This window comes from Phasianus colchicus, chromosome 2 (genome assembly GCF_987193195.1).
Source record: "Phasianus colchicus chromosome 2, bPhaCol1.hap1.1, whole genome shotgun sequence".
NCBI lineage: Eukaryota > Metazoa > Chordata > Aves > Galliformes > Phasianidae > Phasianus > Phasianus colchicus.
This window is the reverse complement of record NC_143437.1, coordinates 19,815,915-19,836,900: the sequence shown is the minus strand read 5'-3', so window position 1 is coordinate 19,836,900 and position 20,986 is coordinate 19,815,915. Positions and strand designations below refer to the sequence as shown.

Sequence of the window (20,986 nt, the reverse complement as noted above, 5' to 3'; positions counted from 1 at the left end):
GGCGGAAGGAGGGCGGCGGCGGCCCCGGCCCCGCGGCCCCGGCCCCGGCGGCGGCCCCGGGCCTCCCTGCCGCCTTGGTAGCGCCGGTCCGCACTCGGCCTGACCCGGGACGTCACGCCGCCTGTCTGTTTTCTCAATGATAACTTGGCAGCGGCAGGGGGAAGCGGCCGGGTTATGTATTTTATTTTATTTTATTTCCCCTAGGCTCGGTACCGGGTACGTGCGCGTTTCTCTGCATGCGTTTTTAAGCGAAACGAAGGGGGGAAAAAAAGCCGAAACAGGAAATCCGGCGCGCGGCGGGGGCTGCCGGCCGCGATGGTGGCGGGCGCGGGGGAGCAGGCATGCGTTCATCTTTTTGTCTTTCATTTTACCTTCAGGTTGACGCTGGGCGCCGGGCGAGCCGCGCTGGTCACCGCCTGGTCCCACCTGGAGGAGGGAAGCACACGCAAAAAGGAAAAAAAAAAAAAAAAGAAAGAAAGAAAGAAAGAAAGAAAAAAAAATCACAGAAACAGGCGGGGGGGAGGAAGGGGGATGGGAGGGGGGTGCCACCCGGATGCGGCTGATGGGACAGCGCGCCACGCGCAGAGCAGGGCACCGCCATGTCCTGCAGGGAGTGGGACGGGGCAAAAGACACCCCGTATCATGAGGGGACGCAGGGGACGTGGGGAAAGCAGGCCCGTACGGGCTGCCTGTGGGCACCAGGCTGTTGTGTGGAGGAGGGCAGGTGCTGGGCCGAGCTGGGTGGTGGGTGACCAGTGTGTGGTGACGAGGCCTGCAGCCACCAGGTCAACCTGTGTGACTGGGTGTTTTTGAGAGCAGGGGTAGGAGTTGGCACTGGGCTTGGCTCGCTTTCCTTGGCATTTGTGCTCCTAAAAGGAAGACCATAGAATTGTTGAGATTGGAAAAGGCCATTAAGATCATCTAGACCAACCATCAACCAATCACCACCATGCCTGCTAACCCGTGTCCCTCAGTGTAAGTATACATGGGGGCAGGGATCTTTTAGTTGCGTGCGTTTCTTCCTGCACAAAGTTATTTCCAGTGCTAGGCCTTGCTTTCAGGTATCCATGTTGGCACAGACTGCTGTGCCCTTTCAGCCAAAGATAGGTCATTGCACACCAACACTTTTAATATCCCAAACTGCCAACTCACCGCAGCACCTGCACACTGACCAAAGCACTCAGTAAGGCCTGAAGTCAAGTGACCCCATCCCACACTACATTTTCTACTGTCTGTTCTGATGACAGCTTGCCGTGTACGTGTAGGTAGTCCAACAGTTCACAGAGAGGCTCAAAAGCTGAAGCAGCACAGGGCTGAAACTAAATTATTGTTGCAGCTTCAATATTAGCATTAACGCTTTCATTTTCCTCATTTAAATACAACAAAAGAGAACATTGTCTTTGCTTAATATTGTTACTAATCAGGTTTTGCTTTTCCGGTTTTTTAAGAAGATGAAGCCAGGGAGAATCTAGCATGTACCTGTGCTGCTGCTGTATTTGGTACTCTGGAACAGTGCTTTATTTTGGTGGAAAAAGTCTTTGCTCTTTAACTGGGGGGAAAAATAAGTCCTCAGAATACAGTGTAGTCCAAGCACTGCTTTAAGGAGAATGAAATTGAAAAAGTACTTTTTATTTTTAACACAAGCTACTTGAGGTGATTTCTGTCTTGTCTATAAAGACAAATTTGCATAGTGTTTCTGTTTCAGAATTGTTTTGAGCGTCGCTTAGACTAAGTTTTTATTTGTCTTAAGTATATTGTCTCAACAGTGCGATGGAGAGCAAGGGTACGTTACTGATACGTTGGTTTTGGTAGACTTAGAAAGCACTTTGTGCAGCTTGATTGTTGTCTGTGTTTTGCCATTTATTTTTCAGTGAGGCTCTTCTGATTGATGTGGGGAGTTTCTTTAAAGAGATGTAAGTTATGGCATAGCTACCCAAGATGCTCTGCGCAGTTGTTCCATACCACTCCTAAGAGAGATTTTAGTTGTGATTGTTATGCTTTTAAAAGGGAATTAGTTAATCAAATTGCTGGTTTTGGAATGCATTGAAAGGAATATTGAAATGCATTAACTTCATTAAAAGTGAGCAGATAGGCAACAAAACAAGTATTAGTCAAATAAGCATTAACTTGCCTATGGAGCCAATTCAGCCCTAGTGAAATCAACACAGTTGTGCTTGTCTACAGCTTATTTTATTTGGCCTATGAAGCCACAGAGCCAACACTTCATTTGGCTGTCAAAGGTGTGTATATTAAAAACGTATGAGCCATGCTCATGTCTCCTTCATGTGATTAACCTCTGAAGTTAGTCGCCAAGTTTTCCACTTAGTTCATCTGTACAGTCCTATCACATACACAGTATTTGGTGCACGTATGCACTGGAGGTGCAGGGAGATATTCCCATCCCAACATTAGCACGGGGATGTGAGCTGTGTCTAAAGCGAGGGCATGATGAGATGTGTTGCAGCAGAGGTTGCTCACAACCAGAAGGGATCCTGTGTGTAGGTCCCAGCTAATGGGCTGCGCTGAGGTCTTTGCCACCATCTTTCATTACTGCTGTTACTCACACCAGCGAGAGTAAAGGAAAGGCTGGTATGTCTATAATCACACATTCATTTGCTATGTAGATATATCTTAAGAGCCACTCAGCCCAGAAAATTGTGCTGGAATGAGGTAGTGGATGGATGTAAAACAGAACCATGTGCAGGTGGCTTGTTCATTCTGGAACGACAGAGCTTCTTCCTGGTTTCACTTAATCCACTTCTAAAGTGGATTAGGAGAATTCAAAAAAGTGAAGTCTTATGCTGGCATGATATTGACTACATATGGTTTTGGTTAAGAGTAGTAATCTCTGCAGTAATTAACTGCAGTGTAGCTAATAATTGTTTTGGAATAATTTTGTGTGTAGACAAGTCCAAAATCGCACACCTGAAAACAACACACTGTACATAGCCTTTCTGTATAACGTAAAGTTAATTTAGCCCAACATTTGACCTACTTCTTTCCTTGTGAGGCATATTTAATTCATTACAGGTTTTTCTTTCTTAGCAGAAACTGTACAACAGCCATGTGCTTATGAACAATTCAAGGACAGTGCTTCCATGTGCACTCCACAAGATAAATAAACAATTTACACAACATATAGTCTGAGTATATTCTCAGCTGTGTTGAAGCAGACAGTTGGCTCTCTACTGCAGAAAATATCAGGTTCTAAATTGTAAATATTTTGAGTAGGCTGTTAACAAAAGGAAAACAAAAGCCAAAGGTCTGTGTCCTCCTGAACCCCCATGATCTGCTTGTCCTTTGACTACATAGTGCTCAAAGCAGTAGTGTCTGAATGAAGCACCCGTTATAATTCAACAACACTAGTTCCTGCATGAGGAACCTCTCAGATTAGCACAAGATAGCTTGCAAAACAATGGGGTTTCCCGGAGGTACCTTAGGAACAGGGAGCTAGTTCTTCATTTGTTTACAGAGACCTGAATCAGGAAAAGCCTACTGTAGTCTCAGGCAGTTACTCTGCTCTGAACAGATGCAGGAGGGCTCAGAATCAGCTGTGTTGCATCACTGCTGCTTCATAGGAAAGTTACTGAAATGATAATGAGAAAGGATTTTTTTTTTTTTTCCAGCTTTGTGCCAAGCAGAAAGATCTTCAAGCATTATTCTGTCTCAATCTGTACCACACACCTCCCTGCAAAGAGAGGTGACTCTGACCTGAATTACAAACTTTAACCTCAAAATAAGGGGGGGAAAGAGGAGGAAAGAAGGAAGAAAAAAAAAAAAAAAAAAAAAAGTAAGCTCAAGTAGTAAACCAAATAAATTTTAAAAAGAAACATAAATATTAAAGCTAGATGGTACAAACTACTAACCTTTAAATACTGACATGGGAAAAGCCAGTAAGAGCTATGAAAATATGAAGAATAAAACCTTACTTTTTGTAAAAGGCAGAGGTATCCAAGGATCTTTCTATGTGTAGGTGAAGTCACCCTGCTATCCCATGTATCATTCAACCATGCTGCAAACACAGTTCTCATTCTTAAGCTCCAGTTGTGATTATGAGCTTGGCTTTACTCTGCTGTGCTGGGTCTTGGCTGAAGGATACAGGAAATGGATTTCACGTATGTCTCCTTCATGCTAAGTCTGCTTATTTAAGTACAAAGCTTTCTGATAAGAAAGTAAGCATTGAATGAAGAAGATAAAAACACAGATAAACGTGATAAAAAAAACAAGCTCTTGAATCCTGTTGTAGTGTAACATTGGCCATGGGCCTAGTCTTGATAGTAAGGCTGAAAGTGGACTGAGATTGAAGGCAAGGAGGGCTTGGGGACCATGCAGGAGCATATCTAAAATCATTATTGTGTCAACAGCTGGATTAGATTGCTTTACACTGCTGCCACTAGGAGTACTCTCTAAAAGCAGGAGCCACCTGCAGTGAGAGGGTGTCCAGGATCTGCCCTGCTCCTACTGGGACAGGGGACTGCTGATCCAGCAAGGAACAGGTCTGTGAAATCAAGAGGTCTCGAAGAAAACAACACAAGAGAAAAAAGAGGAAACCTCAGCACATGGCCAGTGCAGAGAAATGAAGGATCCTCTCTGGGAATTGGTTAGTAGCGCTGATGTTTAATATTTGTCATAACAACCACTGACTGTTTTGTTTTTTGTTCTAACAATGTGAATTATGCATTAAACATTAATACAAGCGAGTGTACTTTTCTTTTGATCTTCAAGCATAATCATTTCTAATGAGAGTTTATACACAAGCACTGAAACAAATCCCTGAGTCATGTGAATTTACATTGGTTTTACTCTGTGTGAAAGATATCCCACATGGGTTACTCACGTCTGTTAAACATAACATACTTACAAGTCAGAAAAAAAAAGAACTTGCGTTTGGCTTAACGTAAGTATCAGTGTAGACATTTGGTTCACGCACCAGCAATAATGCAATATTGAAAAGTGATTTTATCAGAGATCAGAATCAGGGTGAGGTCCCCACCTAATTAACATCAGATCCAAGTCCTCGCAGAAGAAAAAAAAAATCTCTCCTGACTTCTGCAGCCTGGCTTCTAACAAGACTTGGGCCAAGTATTGGAGGAATTTGAACTAACTGTATAAAGAAGGTGGCAAAGAAGTCAGGCTTTGGGTTGCTTGATGTAGATAAAAGCTGCCCAGGTGCCATCTGCAAGTACCGATACTACATATATGCAGCAGACAAATTCTACGATGCTCAGTGGCACCTTCCTTGATGCCCTTGACAGACAATCTGCAGTGCAGGGCTGACTTCATCTGAACCAAGGCCAGAACCGTGTCTCATTTCTGCTCTTTTAAACATTAGTGACAAACTGCATTTTGTGAAAGCACAAACACTATGCAATTGCTAACAATTATTTAAAGTAAAAATGGAGTTTGAGCCGTTCCACATGCGGTGTGTGCAAAGTACATACAAGATACTAAGTGCAGGGTGGAACAGTCTGTAATGAGCCCGATCCCTCTGTATACGAGGTCTCATTACAAGATTTCTAAAATGCCTCTCCAGAACAGATCTTGAAGGCAAGGGCTGCAGAGGAAGAATGGCTGCCAAGAAGATATTATGTTTAATGGCAGCTAGACTCTATCTATGATCCAGAACATTCCTCAGGAATTCTCAAAAATCCATTAACATATTTTATTCTTAACATATGAGTGCTACAGAAGGACTGGAAGCCAGAGACCCAGGATTACCCCATGTAATATGGTGTTCTCACAGGAGGTTGCAGTTGTGCTTCCTGCTGCTCCTCTGCTTTGGCTTGAATAAGCTTAAAAGCTAATGGTGGAGTTTTGAAAGGAAGGGCAGAAGACGCCTATGCGAGGAATAGTTTACAGACTGGAAGAAGAGGGAAAATGAAACCCTTCATCCCTGAATTTGATTTCTCTAACTGCTATTTTTTATATGAAGACAGAGGGACTGATACTACTGCAGTCAAGAAGAAAGCGTCTCTGACACTCCATTATGGAAACCCAACACTGTATGAACTAAATCTTTCCTGAGATTATAGGGCTTCATATATGGGAGGCAGCTGGCGTGTTAAGTTGGAAGATGAATAAGTCAATAATAAGTCTTTAATGATTTTCACCTGAAGGACCCCAGCTCCATCTACACCCTGCTAGCAGCCCATTTTCAGAACCTAACCTTGAAAGTTCAGCAAGTTTTCTGGCTTTTCAGAATGCCCAAGTATCTCCTCAGGCACACAGAAAAAGCCTTGCTTTCAATGATGTGGGTAGAAAATGGTATACGCAATGCATAGGGAGGCCTTTCTCAGCGTGGTTCAGCATTACAAAGCCTGTCAGACCACAGGCTCCTGGGATGCCCTCACAGCCCTGGAATGCTAGCTGGAAGTGTTCCCCTGTAATTTAGCTCATTTGGAACATTAAAGATGCTCATTTCTAGGGACATAAGTGAAATGCGCTGATACTGAACACGTCCTTTGTTTTACACCTGCAGGCCTCTAGCAGCCAGCATAGAGGCTAGTGGGAAGGGCAGGACACCAGTTTTAATTTTGTTGTTTATGACAGAAAACGGTGAGAATAGCAGAAAAAGATCATATTCTACAGACTAATGCACTTATTTACACTTAGCTGCCTAACCCCAGTCAGAACCTTAAATTCTATTACTGACTACACATAAATACTGTCTTATGTTGAAGTAATTAGCTGGTCAGAGCCACACTACAAACCAAGCATACAGCCAGAGAAAGCTGACAGAGCTCTACTGAAATCAGTGGAGGCATTATACCAAATAGGGACCTTGTTTGTAACTTTTAATCAAAAAAAAAGGGGGGGAGGGGGAGAGAAGTTGCATTTGTTTCATGAAATAGTAGCCATACCATAAAGCAACAAAGTAATAAAATAAAATGTACTAAATATTTACATGGTAAGCCAAGACAGAAGCAGAAAAGCAGAACAAACATGTAAACCTTAGCAATGAAATCCTACACTCATGTTGCTGTGTATTTCAGCATCGGAACCACAGAAATTACCACTTAACTTTGGGACAGGAAGATGAGCTCATTTTCTTGCCTCTGTACTTTTGGACCCCATTAAGGCTGCAACCTTCCCATCCCCGTCATTGCTCACCTCCTGGTAACACTCCAGGGAGAGGGGCAGAAGCGACACAATAGGTGATTTTCCATGGGCGGATGTGTACATGTGAAGGGAAACAATCAAATTTTAATGACAATTTGGAGGCTCTTGAAGCTAATTTCTGGGCAGTGCAGAAATGACTGCCAGGAGCCACATGCTCTCTTCTCCTGCTGATGTAAGCAGGAATTACGGCTGTCCAAATTTTGTAGAAATAAGTCCAAAACCATCAGGTCACGCCGTAAAAGGCACAATGAGAGAGTCCAACTGAGCTGCCCATTGCCAACGCAGAGCAATTCCTACAAAATTGCAGATGAGTGCACCAGATTACTGCTACCAAAGCCCTGTTCTCATCAGATACTTATAGCACAGTAGCACTGTTCGGGGTAAGAAGCTAATTTGGTTAGGTGCTGTATAAAGCATTTAACCAGATGAAGTTCCTGCATCCAAAACCCTATGAGAAACCTTGCTGAGGGAGTGTAGCAAACGGGATATCCTGGGGAGAAAGCGCAGCAGTGATGGTAACAAAGGCAGCTACAGAGGGTTTTCCTCCACCCAGGGCTGATGATAATTCTGCCAAGAAGATAAGCTGTTTATTTCCTTTCTAGCTATGATACTACACTGTGTTACCGAAACACAGTTCATTAGTAGCTTACAAACAAGGTTTATAAAGCTTTATAAACCTTGTATCTAAGACAGCATGTACTGCTTGAACTCACTAAAATATATGAAAACCAATAGGGTTTTTTTGTTTGTTTTCGTAGATACCTCCTTGTAGATAATTAAATTAAAAAAGAACTAATTTTCTAAATAGCATTAGCCTTTAAGTTGCTCTGCAGTTAGGTGGCAGAGTTGCAAACACTTCTACTGAAATAAGCTCTCACAGTCCTGAGAACTGAGCTGAGCTAGACAATCACAGCCTCCAACAAGCCAGAAAAAGGATCAGTCCGTCCCCATTCACCCCTCTGCTCAGGTTGCAGCTCTGGCCACATGGAAGGGGAAAGAAACACAAGTCTAAAGGGCAGATGTGTCCACCTGGCACTGCCTAAGCACTGGGAAAGGCTTATGCAAGGCAAAGCACAGAGCAACTCACTTTGGGAACTGCCTTCCTTGCAGACACCTCTGTATCACCAGCTGCCTTCTGTGAATGAGTCTACTGCAGCACTTTGGTGAGGCAAAGTGAACAAACTGTTCACTTTCAGCACTGTGTGGGGTCTGTTAATGCCCATGCACCCAGCACAGTTCAAAGAGTGCATAAAACATCATTATTGGGCACGTTTGTGAAGCTCTCCTGGCCTGAAATACCTTCTCATTTTAATTTAGAAGAAACCTCAAGAAGACTGGTATTAGTGACTCTGATACCAAACAGCTTTTTCTCAGTGACTCTCTGTATAAGTGACTGAGAGTTTTGCTCTTTATTTTCTCTATTCAGTCATTTCATAATTTTTGTATGGCTTTTCTTTTTTTTTTTTTTTTTTTTTTTGATTGTATACATGATTGTATACTGTAGTGCAACTCATCACATTAGAGCAATTTTACTACTACAGAGACTGCACCACAATGTTTTGCTACCAAAACTCTGTCAAAAAATAGAGCCGCTAGTTCATGAACACCTAATCCAAGTCCTTTTGGAGCCATCTTGAGAACCTCATTGATCTGCCTGAAGCCTCTTTTGTAAGAATAATGACTCTTCAAAAGAGACTGATGTTTACTGTTGTATCAATTTCCATTAGTTAGACAACTGTAGCTCTACATTCCTACCTTTAGTGGTAGGATATCACATTCCTGTGTTATTTCTATATGCCAGCCAGAGCAGCATCCAGAAGCAGGTTGTTTCTCCTGTTCCACTTGTACACACTGCTTCTTGAAACAGCTCTTTCGGTGCAAGTCCAATGAAAGTGACTTTTCACTATTTTTCCATTACATTTCAGTTTTTTCTCTCTCAGTTGCACACTGCTGCAGAGAATGAACAATATCAGATGCTGGTTTTGCTCTCCACGGTCTCAGCACAATGAATTGCTATGCCAGACAAATTCCTTATGATTTCAGGTATTTCTGCTGTTATGCACAGAAATACAAGAGATAGCATTCAAGAAATTTTTGGGGTTCTGGGAAGACAAGTGGGTCTTCTCACTCTCATACAGATACAAGATTTATAGACATTTAATGAACAAAATGTTGCCACTAAGCAAAGGAGGGTGACAAAACTCTCGAGGAGACAGTTGGAACCAGGTTTTAGCAAGTTGTGAAGGCATCATAAGATGTGCATGATGACACTGCATATATGTAGCAGGTCTATGCTACCTGCTTTGTAGTCTCATATCAATCACTCACATATCTTTGGGATCTTGGGCTCTTCTTCCTATGTCCCTCAGTTCACATGTGTGAAAATACAGATGAAATTTACTCTTTAAATGTCAGTATTATAATCACTCACAGGTGTTTCATGTCTTTCATGTTTCATCAAAACTTTTCAAACCATAATGGCAAAATAAGCCATTCATAAGAATTGAGCATAGTTGCAGAAGATCCAAAGTGCAGTGCACAAAACAAAAATCAAAACTAAAAAAAGACAAGTTTTAAATATTTTATCTATTGTATGTTTTTCTCTAAAAGGATTCTAATTAATTGAAGACAATTTATTTGCTAGAGAATGGATGAATGAATTGAGAAATAATTCAGTCAGCAATTGGCTGTGGTCACCATTACTTGCACAGGAATATGATTCTTCCCTACAGAAACCGAATTGTACTTGAGAAAAGAGGGATGCTACCATTTCAATAATTTCTTCATTCTACCAAGACAGACAAATTAGGACCCATAGAATCCCTGTCTTACATGGCACTTCCTTTAAAGCAAAATTGTCACTCTGAGTAACTTTTTCCCTAGCTGTGAGACATTCCTATGTCATTTATTCCTTTAGATAGATGTTATTTCCACCTAGGAATATTAAAAAAAAAAAAAAAAAAGCAAAAAATGACTCACCCTCTGAGTTGAATATCACCCAAATTAGAAATATAAGCTCCATTTGCTTCAGGTTTTCCCTGGATACACCACCAGAAGCAATACTATATGTACACATGTAGCTGCAAAATATTTTCATTTCCACATGTCAGTGGTGACCATCACTGGATTACACTATTTTTTGCTGTCTGTAAAATATTTTACCCTCCTAGTTCTTAACACCTTTTAGTGATGAAAAGACATCACATGCAGCTCCAGGTATCTTGCAAACACTGAGGAGTGATTACACAGTACACTACTAAAATACATGCCCTTTTCAGCATTTTTCAGATTGTCAAGTTGAATAGAACAGTGTTAAGAAGTAGATTATTCAGGAAACATCCATACATGAAAAAGTAACAAGTTTTCCTAAGTTATAATTCAGAATTCTGCTCTATTTTCATTCCTTGTGTAGAGTTTTATATTTTTTCTATTACATCTTAAGCAAATTGTAGATGCCACACTCTTTTCTTGAATACAGAAAATACAAAAGTTAAAAGTTCTAAGTAATCATATAATTTGTTCAGGAAACAGACTGATAAGTGAATGCAAGGAATTGCCTGGTTCAGTTTTGTTTTCCTCTTCTTGAACATTTTTCTAACTGAAAGAAAACGTGTAACTTCCCCATCCATCTTATCAGTCATCATTAATGGGAGTTAAACGTTGTGACATTTCACTGGTAACTTCCCCATAAAGACAGCAATATAATGTTTTGTATTCTATGCAGGTTTAAAAATAATAATAATAATTAAGAAATTATTGTCATCCTCTACTTGTACACAGACTTGAAACAATTAAGTATCAAACACCAAATATCCCACTTGTGAACATGACAGTGATTTCCATGACAGCGGAGAGAAGACAGGAAAAACGAGGACAAGGGGTGAAGGAAAGCTGCTTACTACAAGATGTCAAAAGTAAAAAGCACTAAATAGAAATACATGAAAAATTAAGGCCTGTAACCATAGATTCCTATGGAGAGGTGGTGTTATTTTTACATATTTCCAGCTAGGAATTCTGAGCATTTCTGTAGTCCAAATAGTAAGAGGAAGCTATTCAAAGTCACAAGAATTTTCCTATCAACTGCAGTGGAAACAAAAAAGAGCCTTTAACCTTAATCAGTTACTTAAAGCGAACTTACAGTGAATTATCTTTTCTCCCCTCTGTGCTCAAAGATAAAACCATTATTTGTACATTACTGATGTTCATGCTGAAAAAATATGCACAGGCATATTACTATTCTTGCAAGTATTTTCAGAGAAGGAATTTGTGTTTGTTATTCCCACGCTACATCTTAAGGTCATGATTCACTAAGAAAATACTTATTTTTGTGCTTTGAATGAGATTTTTTTTTTTTAAATATAAATATGATGAAATCATTTCTAATTGTATTATTCCTATTCTAATTATTAAAAATCAGACACATTTTGAAACATTAGGTTCTTAGGTAGAAATACATCATTACCACAAGTATTTGTCGCAAACGTGTCTACTCAGTCGAGCTGCTAAGCATTCTTCTATACCTGCATGATGAAAAGAGCTCCAGATCTATGCATACATTAAATAAGAATAAAAAGTATATATTCTAAATTGGTAATTATAGAGCTATTGAATCTTAGGCAATGCCTGCTCTCATTTACTGTGACTACTGGTAATTCTAAACATGCAGTGAGCACTGAAGGCCCTTGTAATAGGTGAAAACTTGAGATTTGCATGATTCTGTAGCCTCTATCATTATATAGTCAGCCAAAGAAACAAAAACAAAGTAAAACTTGGCCATTTAAAAGGGAAAAAAGTCTATTAATTTTGGAACGAGAGATAAATAAATAAAAGAAAAAGAAAATATTAAAGTTGCAAACTTCCACTCTCAAAACAACTCATATAATTAAACGTTCTCCTTTCCTTTCAGTTAAGAACTAATTTTCTGAAGGGATGTCAAGGGGACTGCTGCTATGTGTTTTGATAAAGTTAGCATGCCATCATCTGCTAAATGCCTATGACATGTTTTACCTTTCTTGTCAACTTATGGCTCTTCCATTTAAGAACTGTTTAAATAAACCAGTATACATTCACACCTACACCTAGAAGTAATGCTTTAAAAGAGTGTTTATTTTACACTTCCTCCTTATTCTTGTTTTCTGCCATATGCTGTTTCCTCTGTGCTGTTCTGATATCATATACAATAACAGGTGCAAGTGAAGTAAAAAGGAAAGCAGTGTACTTTCCCCCTCATTTGTCTCAAGTATTTATTGACAGACAAAGGTGATAAAAATTGTGAGGCAAAAGGTCTAGCCTGACATCTCCTTTAAAGTCTCAACAGTGTACTGAACAACCACAACTCAGTAGCTTCGTCTCCTGCTCTAAAGAAGCAAGACAAACAAAATTCCCAAATATCTTTATATATTTAGATTTTTCTTCTGAAATCTGGCCTGATGTTTGGAAAGTTATATTTGATGGCAAAGTTCCCAAGAGATTCAGCAGAGTATTGCTGTTTTTTTTTTTGTTTGGTTGGTTGGTTGGTTTTTTTTTTAATATCTATAAATTCTTCATCTAAAATACATGTACATCAATAAAAAGTATAAAACAAAAAAAAGGGAAAGTTAATCAACACAAAATAAACACAACCCCATCCTTCCTTCAGCAGATTCTTTGGAGTCAGAAGAATTCATTTTTATCACACTGCAGAACTCCTCTATTCAAACAACAGCCCAGGGGATCAGCAGTGGCCCCCTAATCATCCTCGCTACCAGAAGGCAGAAGCAAGTGCTATTGATTAAACACAGCATTCTGTAAGATCCAGTTCTTCTGATCAAATTTGTATTCTCTCCCTTAGACGTCTAGTTCTGCTTAGTTCTGAACAAAATTATAGATGTACCTTTGTTAACTTATGTTCATTTCCAGAAACTGATCCTCTCGGTAATGTTAGCTATTAGTGATTATAGTATTGCTCAAGGCAGATTCCTTGTTGTAAATGGCACCGAACGCTTTACCTGGATATTGCAACAACACATTATGAGCATTGAGATATAAACAGAATAATGAGTAATGTGGCCAGCCTCTGGATTTAAGCAATAAACTAGCCGACTTCTGTGTGAAGACACACTCAGCTAGAAAATTGAGCTATCATCAAAGCATCTGATATGATGTCTGCGTCTTTTCTACTTTGCTAGTGACTGATCGCTATGTTCAGCTGTGAACCATGGCCCGAAATGAGAAAGGTCAAAGTTTTCAAGGGCGGCTTCTGGATTCAAGTTTCCAGCTTGAAATACCTATAGGCAGATTTCCCAGGTGCAGGGTTGCCTGACGTTTTGCTGGATCCATATTCCTTTAGTATCAGGAAAAAACAATGCTGGAAAAATCCACACGCTACCTCAGATAAAAGCCATTTCATTAAAGAATTGATCCTGAGGTTTAACATCTGTCAGAAGGATGGTATGATCCCTACTAGCATATGCACATTAGAAAATCCAGGTCTAAAAAATTTATTTAGACTACTTAACCTTTTCTCACCTCGTTCCTCAACATGTTTTGTCTGCTGTTACAAAAAAAATCTGTATAAATTTTGGAAATTTGGCTCATTACCATAAACAGTTTTGGCCTTTTATTCAATACAGGCATACTATGGAAATGCTCTCTTATAAAAATAAGGTTTTGTAGAATCTCTACATATATAAAAATAGAAAATATACATTATGCTGGTATAAACATTTACAGGCATCTCTTGATTACATAAGAAAATATGGGAATTACATTCAAGCATCTTTCAATGAATTCCAGAGTTTTACAGTCATCTACTGTGTCACTGGCTACAAAAACAGGAGCACAGCAGCATTATTAGAGAAGTCTGACACTGAGTTCGGGACCCAAACCTGGCGCTGTCAGCAACCTGTTGTGACCTAGTCCAGCACACCATTTGGAAACTTCACTTCTTGTCCGCTTTTCTAAAACCAAATGCACCCAAATGAAGTAATTCTCTGTTTTCACGTAACAGGAGCAAGGGGTGGGTAATTCCTATTTGCAAAGTTATGGGTGATTTCTTAAGAAAGGGAAAATAAGTGTAGTTCTCAAGCATTTCACTGCTATTGGTAAAGATGGGATAACTTACACCATTCTGTACTAAATGAAGAGTTGTTCCTTTTCCTTATACTGCCAGCACCAAGTGATACCATACGACGTCCCAGTAGCGATGCTAAGGCTGTCCTTTATACTGCTCTCTGAAGCTAAGTGCCAACTTGTTTAACTTGTGACATTTTGCCACAGCAAACAGGAAGAACGCTGAAAAGACGGCGATTAGGCCGAATGCCTCCCTGCTTGGGCAACTCAAACGAATACACGTCCCTTAAAATCCAACGTTCAGAAATCCTTCATCCCTGTGACCTCCCGCCTCATCTCATTACGGCGCGTCTACCGACTGTCTTTGCCCCTTTCGCACCAGAAAGGGCAGCGCGGACAGGGGCCCGCCGCAAGGCCGGCAGCTCCCCGCGGCGCCGAAGGGGGTGCCCGGCCCGGAGCGGGGCGCCGCACCCCATGGAGCCTCCGCGGCTCCTCCCGCCCCGGCATCGCTGCCGGCGCGGCCCGCTCCCAGCTCCGCACGCCGATCCCGAGGCCAGGTGACACAAAACGACGCGGTTCGGGGACGGGAGGAGCGCCGGGAGGGAGCCGTGCCTGCTCCCGGGGCTCTGACAATTTAATTCGGGGCTTTCAGTAACTTTCACCCGCGCCTCCCATTCTCCCAGAAACTTCGTACAAAGCCGAGGAGTGGGAAAACAAAGGGTCAAAGGACAAAGAGCCCAGCCGGGAGGGGAAGGGAGTGCTCGGGCTGACCCCTCCTCACCTGCTTCCACCCCGGGGCATACGTCGGGGGCCCCTGACCAGGGCGTGAACCCCCTCTGCAGCATGCGTGGGCTCGCTCGGGGTCTGCTTCGGGCCCGACCATTGGTGCTCTCGGGAAATAACTCGGCCAGAGTTTAGGGGAGAGTCTGCTCCCCTAAAACGCTGGAGGCCCCAGCACCGGCTGAGCACCGCAGGACGCCACCAGGAGAGAAGCGATCGGGAAGACAAGAAAAAACGTCCTCACTGCTCTGCTGCAAGTGTCCCGTCCGCCTCAGCGCTGCTTTAAACTCTCGCTGAAACGTCGCCAAGCGCCGTTTTTTGGCTGTCCCTCTCTCCCCTACACACCTATACAGAGAGTGATCCCTCTCGCGAAACTCCTACCCTGCTCAAACTCCCCTGAAAGTGGCAGGTATCCTGTTACCTGTTGCTACGAGGTCCCTGTGCTTTCACCGGAGTGTTTTAATCCTTATTATTATTTTTTTTTTTTCCACTGTAACCTGGTCGTTGCAGAAGCCATACTGCTGTTGGAAAGCAAGTTCAGCCAGGCGGCGGGGCACGGCACGGCACGGTTCGGTCGGGCAGTCGGGATAGGACGGGAGTTACAGACTTTTTCGAGACAGCATTTCCAAACACTTTAAGAGGTTGTTTTTCTTTCTCACGTAAGCTAGATGTGAGCTACCGGAGCCTCTCTTTCCTGAAGGAGAAATTAATCTAGTCCTCAATCAGGGAAAAGCAAAACAGAACCGCCACGGATGTGGATATTGGGGTGTGAACGCGGCTGGGCTCACGCGGAGCCCCACGACCCGCACGGGAAGAGCCGCCGTGCCCCTCTCCTGACCTCACCGTGAGAGAAAGACACTGCGTGGGGAACGAGCCCGAGCTGAAAGCCTAAGGGTCGCCACTTGGGAGCACGAGGTGCAGCTGCGATGCTTTCGCGTGAAATCTGCTGAGGGGACGGGAACAGGACTCGTGGCAGCCCGTGCCCTCGGTGAGCTGCAGCCAATTACTTCGCTTTCATGTGAAAAGTTTCGCGTATGGCTCCATGTGAGGAAACGCGAGAAGCTGACGAGTCTTTGTTGTGATTTAATCAAAGAAATTAAAGAGGGAAGGGTTGGGATACACCCAGTTTGGGACTTCAAAAAAAAAAATAAAAAGGAAAAAAAAAAAAAGGGAATTAGTTTTCAGGACGCTCTGTCCAACCGTCTTCCCGATGCGCAGGGCAGCGCCGGGCTCGCCGAGCCCATTCATCGCACCGCTGCCGGGGGTTTGGGGTTTCTCTTTCCCCTTAATGGGGTTCCTTTCAAGACGCGATTGCAATTTCGGGGGGAAAGGGTGAGTAGGTGCCAAAACAAGCGGAGGGTGGGGCGGATTTTAGTGTTTCAAGCAATTTAGCAGTTGTGCTCGCAGCAGAGATGTAGGTGGGTACTTGAAAACCTCTTTCACCGGAGTGTCCTATTTTAGCAATTCTAATTAACACAGAGTTTAAAAGATGCAAAGGAAGAGCGAGCTCCTTGCCTTGTTTCCAATGGGCGCGGGGGATACCGTCAGGTACAAAGTGCTCCTAGCTTGTTCTAACGTGCACCTTTGTTTAAAAGAGTAAAATAATAATAATAAAAAAAAATCAAGCTCTTCCTCCGATTTCAACTAATGTATTTAAAACTGGATTTATTCCCTCTGCTTTGTGTGATTTGATACCTACCGTGTAGCCCTGGCCCACTTTCAGCCCTGCGGGTGCGCTCTATTACGTGCGCGGCTGAAAGAAAAGGGAAAAGACGCTCCTGCGCGCTGTACCTGCGCTTAGGAGCTGAATTGTGAGCAAAGCCGGGCTCAGCGGAGCGCGGATCCTCTCCTCTCCCTGCAGCCGTGGCTGTGCGAGTTCAGCCCGGCCCCTCGGATCAATCCCTCAGCGTTTCCTGACGCTTCTTTACACGGCTCCTTATTGAAAAGGAGCCTTTACCGCCACCTATAAATAGCCCCGGAGCGGAGGCATTTTCCCTGCGCTCCGTTCTCCCCACTCAGCACTCTCTCCCCCGCGCGCCGTGCGGGAGCTGCCCGCATAGTCCCTTCGCAGCCTTTGGGGCGAGCGGTCGGCTCCGGGTTCCAACACCCAGACCACGCCGGGAACCTTGAACTTTGTTCCCAGGCACGTGAGGGAGAGGAGCAAACACCGACACTCACCGCGCTCTTTGGATTCTCAGGCGCAACTCCGTCTCTCCCTCTTCTTTGTGTATGAATGAGCGGAGGTTACAGCCCGGGCACGCTGTATAATGCCCCGGATAACCCCGGCCCTGTTAATTTAATGCTACGCTAACCCAACGGCGTGCCATTGGAGCCCTGCGAGGGAGCCGGCAGCACCGCGCCTCCCCGCGCACAGCCTCTCTAAGAGCCACCGTCCCTCCTACAGGACGCGGGGGTTTTGTCCCCACTCGAAACGACCGGGCGCTGCGCGTGGGGTGAGCGCAGGGAGAGGAGAAGGAGCATCTCTCGAGGCGCGCAGATAGCGCGCAGCCATCGCCCTCACGTCCTTGTAGCCCGCTCCTTTTTTTTTTTCCTCTCTCTCTCTCTTTTAATTCCCCCAGATGGGTTTTGATGAATACAGATCGTTACCCGCGCGGATATCACGGGAATTGTCTGGGGGGCCGAGCTGAGCGCTCCGGGAAGGAGGAGGGAGGGCTCTGAGCCGCGCTCTCTCTCATCCCCAGCTCCCCGCCGGCTCGGGGGACAGCGCGACCGCCTCACCCCCCCCCTTCCCTCCTCCTCCTCCGCTGCTCCTTCCTTCCTTCCTCTGCCCGAGCGCATTTCTCCCCCGCGTTCGCCCACGTTCCATTCCTCCTTGCAGGGAGGAAGGAGCCGTGCGAACTCCAACTATAAAGGAAAAAAAAAAAAAAAAAAGGAGAAAAAGAAAAAAAAAAAGGTGGGAGGGAGACAAGACGGGAATAAAAAAAAATAAGGAAGGGGAGGGAGGAAGAAAAAAAAAAGATAGAAAGTGTCTGTGCGTGATCGCTGCCCATCTGTGCGAAAGGTGCTGGCTGCGCGGTACTCACATGGCTGTGCGGAGCGGCTCGCGGCAATTAATGAGTCTCGCAGCTGGAGCTCCTCTCGGCCCGTTCTGGTGGAGCGCTCTCCGCTGCCTCTCGCGCACGCACAACCCCGAGCAGATGCTCCAGGACCGGCCGCTCTGCGAGGGGAACAACGCGGGAGGGTTTGTATCGCTCCACGTTCGGGTGTGTAGCCTATAAATAGCGAACTTTTTGATGGAATCAGCGAACAAATGAGAGGAGAAGGCGTAATTTTGCGCAGGGAGCCCCCCTCTCTCTTTGCGAGATTAAACCCCCCCAGGCAGCGGCCAGAGCGAAAGTTGTGGGTGTGCAGAGAGGAATTTGAGTTCACTGCGATCGTGCGCGAGATTTTTGTTTGTTTGTTTATTTGGGGCTCTGCTTTTTGTTTTCCCCCCACAGCCCATACGTTACACCCTCCCTCCTTCAAACCGGGGGCAGGAACTGACCCGGATTAACGCCGACTTTAACTCTGAACTGGAAATACGGGGCGTTTGGGGGTGTTTCTTTTTTTTTTTTTTTTTTTAATTTTATTTTTTGGAGGACGAAGAGAGGGGCCCACACTATCCCGGATGGACGCGGATGAGGCGGGCAGGCGGCTTTCTTGACTTGGAAAGCAAGAGGGGAAATAGGAAAAACCAAATCAGACTGGAGTTATTTGAGGGATACTTCGGAAGGGAGGAAGAGAAAGGGGAAAAATGTTTGTCCGTAGCTTTGGGCAATACCCCGAAAGCGCTTTGCCTGGGGTTCCCCTCAGCCCGCACAGAGTCGCGCTGCGGGGTAGGAGCGGGTGCAGTGCTCTCCCCGAGATCAGCGGTACGGGGGGGGGCCAGCCCTGCCGGGGCAGCCGTCGGGCAGGGTCCCTCCAGGCAGGCTGCGCTCAGCCCTCTCCCCGTATTTTAGCTGAATATCGGCAGTTTTGGGTCTCCCCTCTCGCTGACCGCTCCCCGCCTACGGAGAGTTTGCGTGCCAGGAGTCAGAGATCCAACCGCGGCACCGAGGTTTTCTTCCCTGCCCGCGCTGACCTGCCGTCCTGTCCCGGGGAGCGCAGCCCTGTGCCTCCCGCAGCTCCGGGACGCGCCGCGCTCCCCTTTCCCGGCGGCAGCGAACGGAGCGGCCGCGGGGCGGTGCCACGGACGGCCCGGCCCGGCCCCGCAATGCCCGCTGCCGGTCCCGGTGGCTGCCGCAATCCGAGCCCTGCTGCCCTGCGTTCCCCTCTGCCCGACGCCCTGCTCTGTCCGCGCACGTTTCCAATCTCATGGCTCATAAACTATTAGCGAGGAGATTTCATTATTCACCTTCTGTATCCTACGAAGGCGAAAAAAAAAGAAATCACAAAGATAATCCCGATCCGAGCAGCATCGCGATGCAATGGGAGAGCTGCACGGGGCCCCGGTGCTTTGCGGTGGGTGCTCCCGAGGAAAGGGGAATCCTGGGGGGCTTTCTGTCTTTTTTTTTTTTTTATCTCTCTCTTTCTTTCTCTTTTTTACCCCCTTTTTTAATAGGCTGTGCAAAAGTTTGGACCATGAGGTAATTATAAAAACCAATATAGCGAATCTTAGAGAGAGACCCACTTCGCAATTTTACACCGAGAAACGAGGTATTCCAGCAAAATCTCGGGTCATCGCCGACAATGGAGAGATGTTCTCTCGCTGTTTAATATACATGGGGTGGGAAATGGGAGGAAGGCACTGCCAGAACATGTAGTGCCAAAGGAAAAAAAAAAAAAAATCAAATTACTGCATCACATTTTGGGGCTATTTTGCAGGACGCTTCAAAAAGAGACCCACACTTGATTATATCTCCAATGATTTTGCTGTGTAGCTGCTAGTTAACAGTAAGGAGCAAAAGGGGCTTTCTACAGAATCTGTGCATTCGGATACCTTCAAAAAGAGAAGGAAAAAAAAAAAATTCTTTATATGTTGATGGCACATCTGGGACCGCAGGTGACCAACCCGGACCAACTTTTAATTAACACATTGACCTGCCGAAGAAGCAAACTCCTTGGAAAAAATGCTATGTATACACCAAGAGCTTTTCACGTGCTGTGGGATCAGCTTGATTGCCTGCCCCAGCCTCCCCCCCCAACTCGTTCTGGAGGAACATTGCCTCTGAAGGGAGTGCATGGCAGTGCCCAAAGAGCCCGGAGCTGCTCAGCAGAGCGCAGAGATTCGGGTGCTCAGGGGTGGGTTTCACACTGCACGTTATGCCTGGGGCTGAGAGCGGCCCCACCCGTGTGTCGCGGCCCTAAAGCCCCCCCCGGGTGAAGCACAAAGAGAGGTTAGTGGCCTGAAACGCAGATCCTTCCCTCTCTATTCTGTCTCACTAATTCTTTATATCTGTATTTGTATTCCTTTCTTTTTTTTTTTTTTTCTTCTTCCCCCCCTTTTTTCCAGAGCATATTTCAGGCAGGTTAGGTGCATTATGCCCCCTCTGCTCCCCCCCACAACCTTCAAGCAGAGAGACCAGAGTATGTGGAGTTAAAGTGTAACTTCTTGACAGGTAATAATTAAAAAGCTTCTTTCTAAATCTCTTTCCCCTCTGCTGAAACACCGAGGCTTGCTTTTGCAATAGATCGCATTGATCGCACTCTTTGCACTGAGCTGCCACCAGCCCCCAGCCCAGCTGCTCTTCCTCTGCACTCACCAGCACCTTCCTCTCCTTTGGCTGGATGGCTGCTCCAGGGCCACTTCTGGGACCCACCAAAGGGGACCTACTATCTCTCACACAGCTGGGTTGTAACTGTATCTCTGATTTTTGCCCTACGTTCACACTGTGGGGGAGTTTAGAAAGAAAAGATATGCAAGAAACCAATTCACTGCCATTGCTAGGAAGGACCCCTGCCAAGAGGCCTCAAACTCTTTCCAGGGGCAGAGCTATCCAAAGCAAACCTTCAGCCTCGTCCTAGCAGCTGTGTTGAAAGTTTTAGGTGCTCTGAGTTACATGAGGTCATAAATTAATCTGCCAGAGGAGTGCGGCAT

General features: G+C 44.8%; 1 protein-coding gene and 1 long non-coding RNA gene across 2 annotated transcripts in view; one reads left to right on the top strand and one right to left on the bottom strand.

Moving 5' to 3' along the window:
* The window catches only part of ESRRG (estrogen related receptor gamma), a 381,433-nt gene extending 363,321 nt beyond the window's left edge, over positions 1-18,112 (bottom strand). The window contains exon 1 of the mRNA XM_090135028.1: positions 17,994-18,112. Coding sequence (XP_089991154.1) covers positions 17,994-17,995 — 2 coding nt within the window. The 5' untranslated portion in view covers positions 17,996-18,112. The remainder of the gene's footprint in view (positions 1-17,993) is intronic.
* Positions 95-4,730, top strand: LOC116230582 (uncharacterized). Its single transcript, XR_004167270.2, has 3 exons — positions 95-216; positions 378-975; positions 3,627-4,730. It is a non-coding gene; the product is annotated as an uncharacterized LOC116230582 (long non-coding RNA).
* Positions 18,113-20,986: the final 2,874 nt, after the last annotated feature.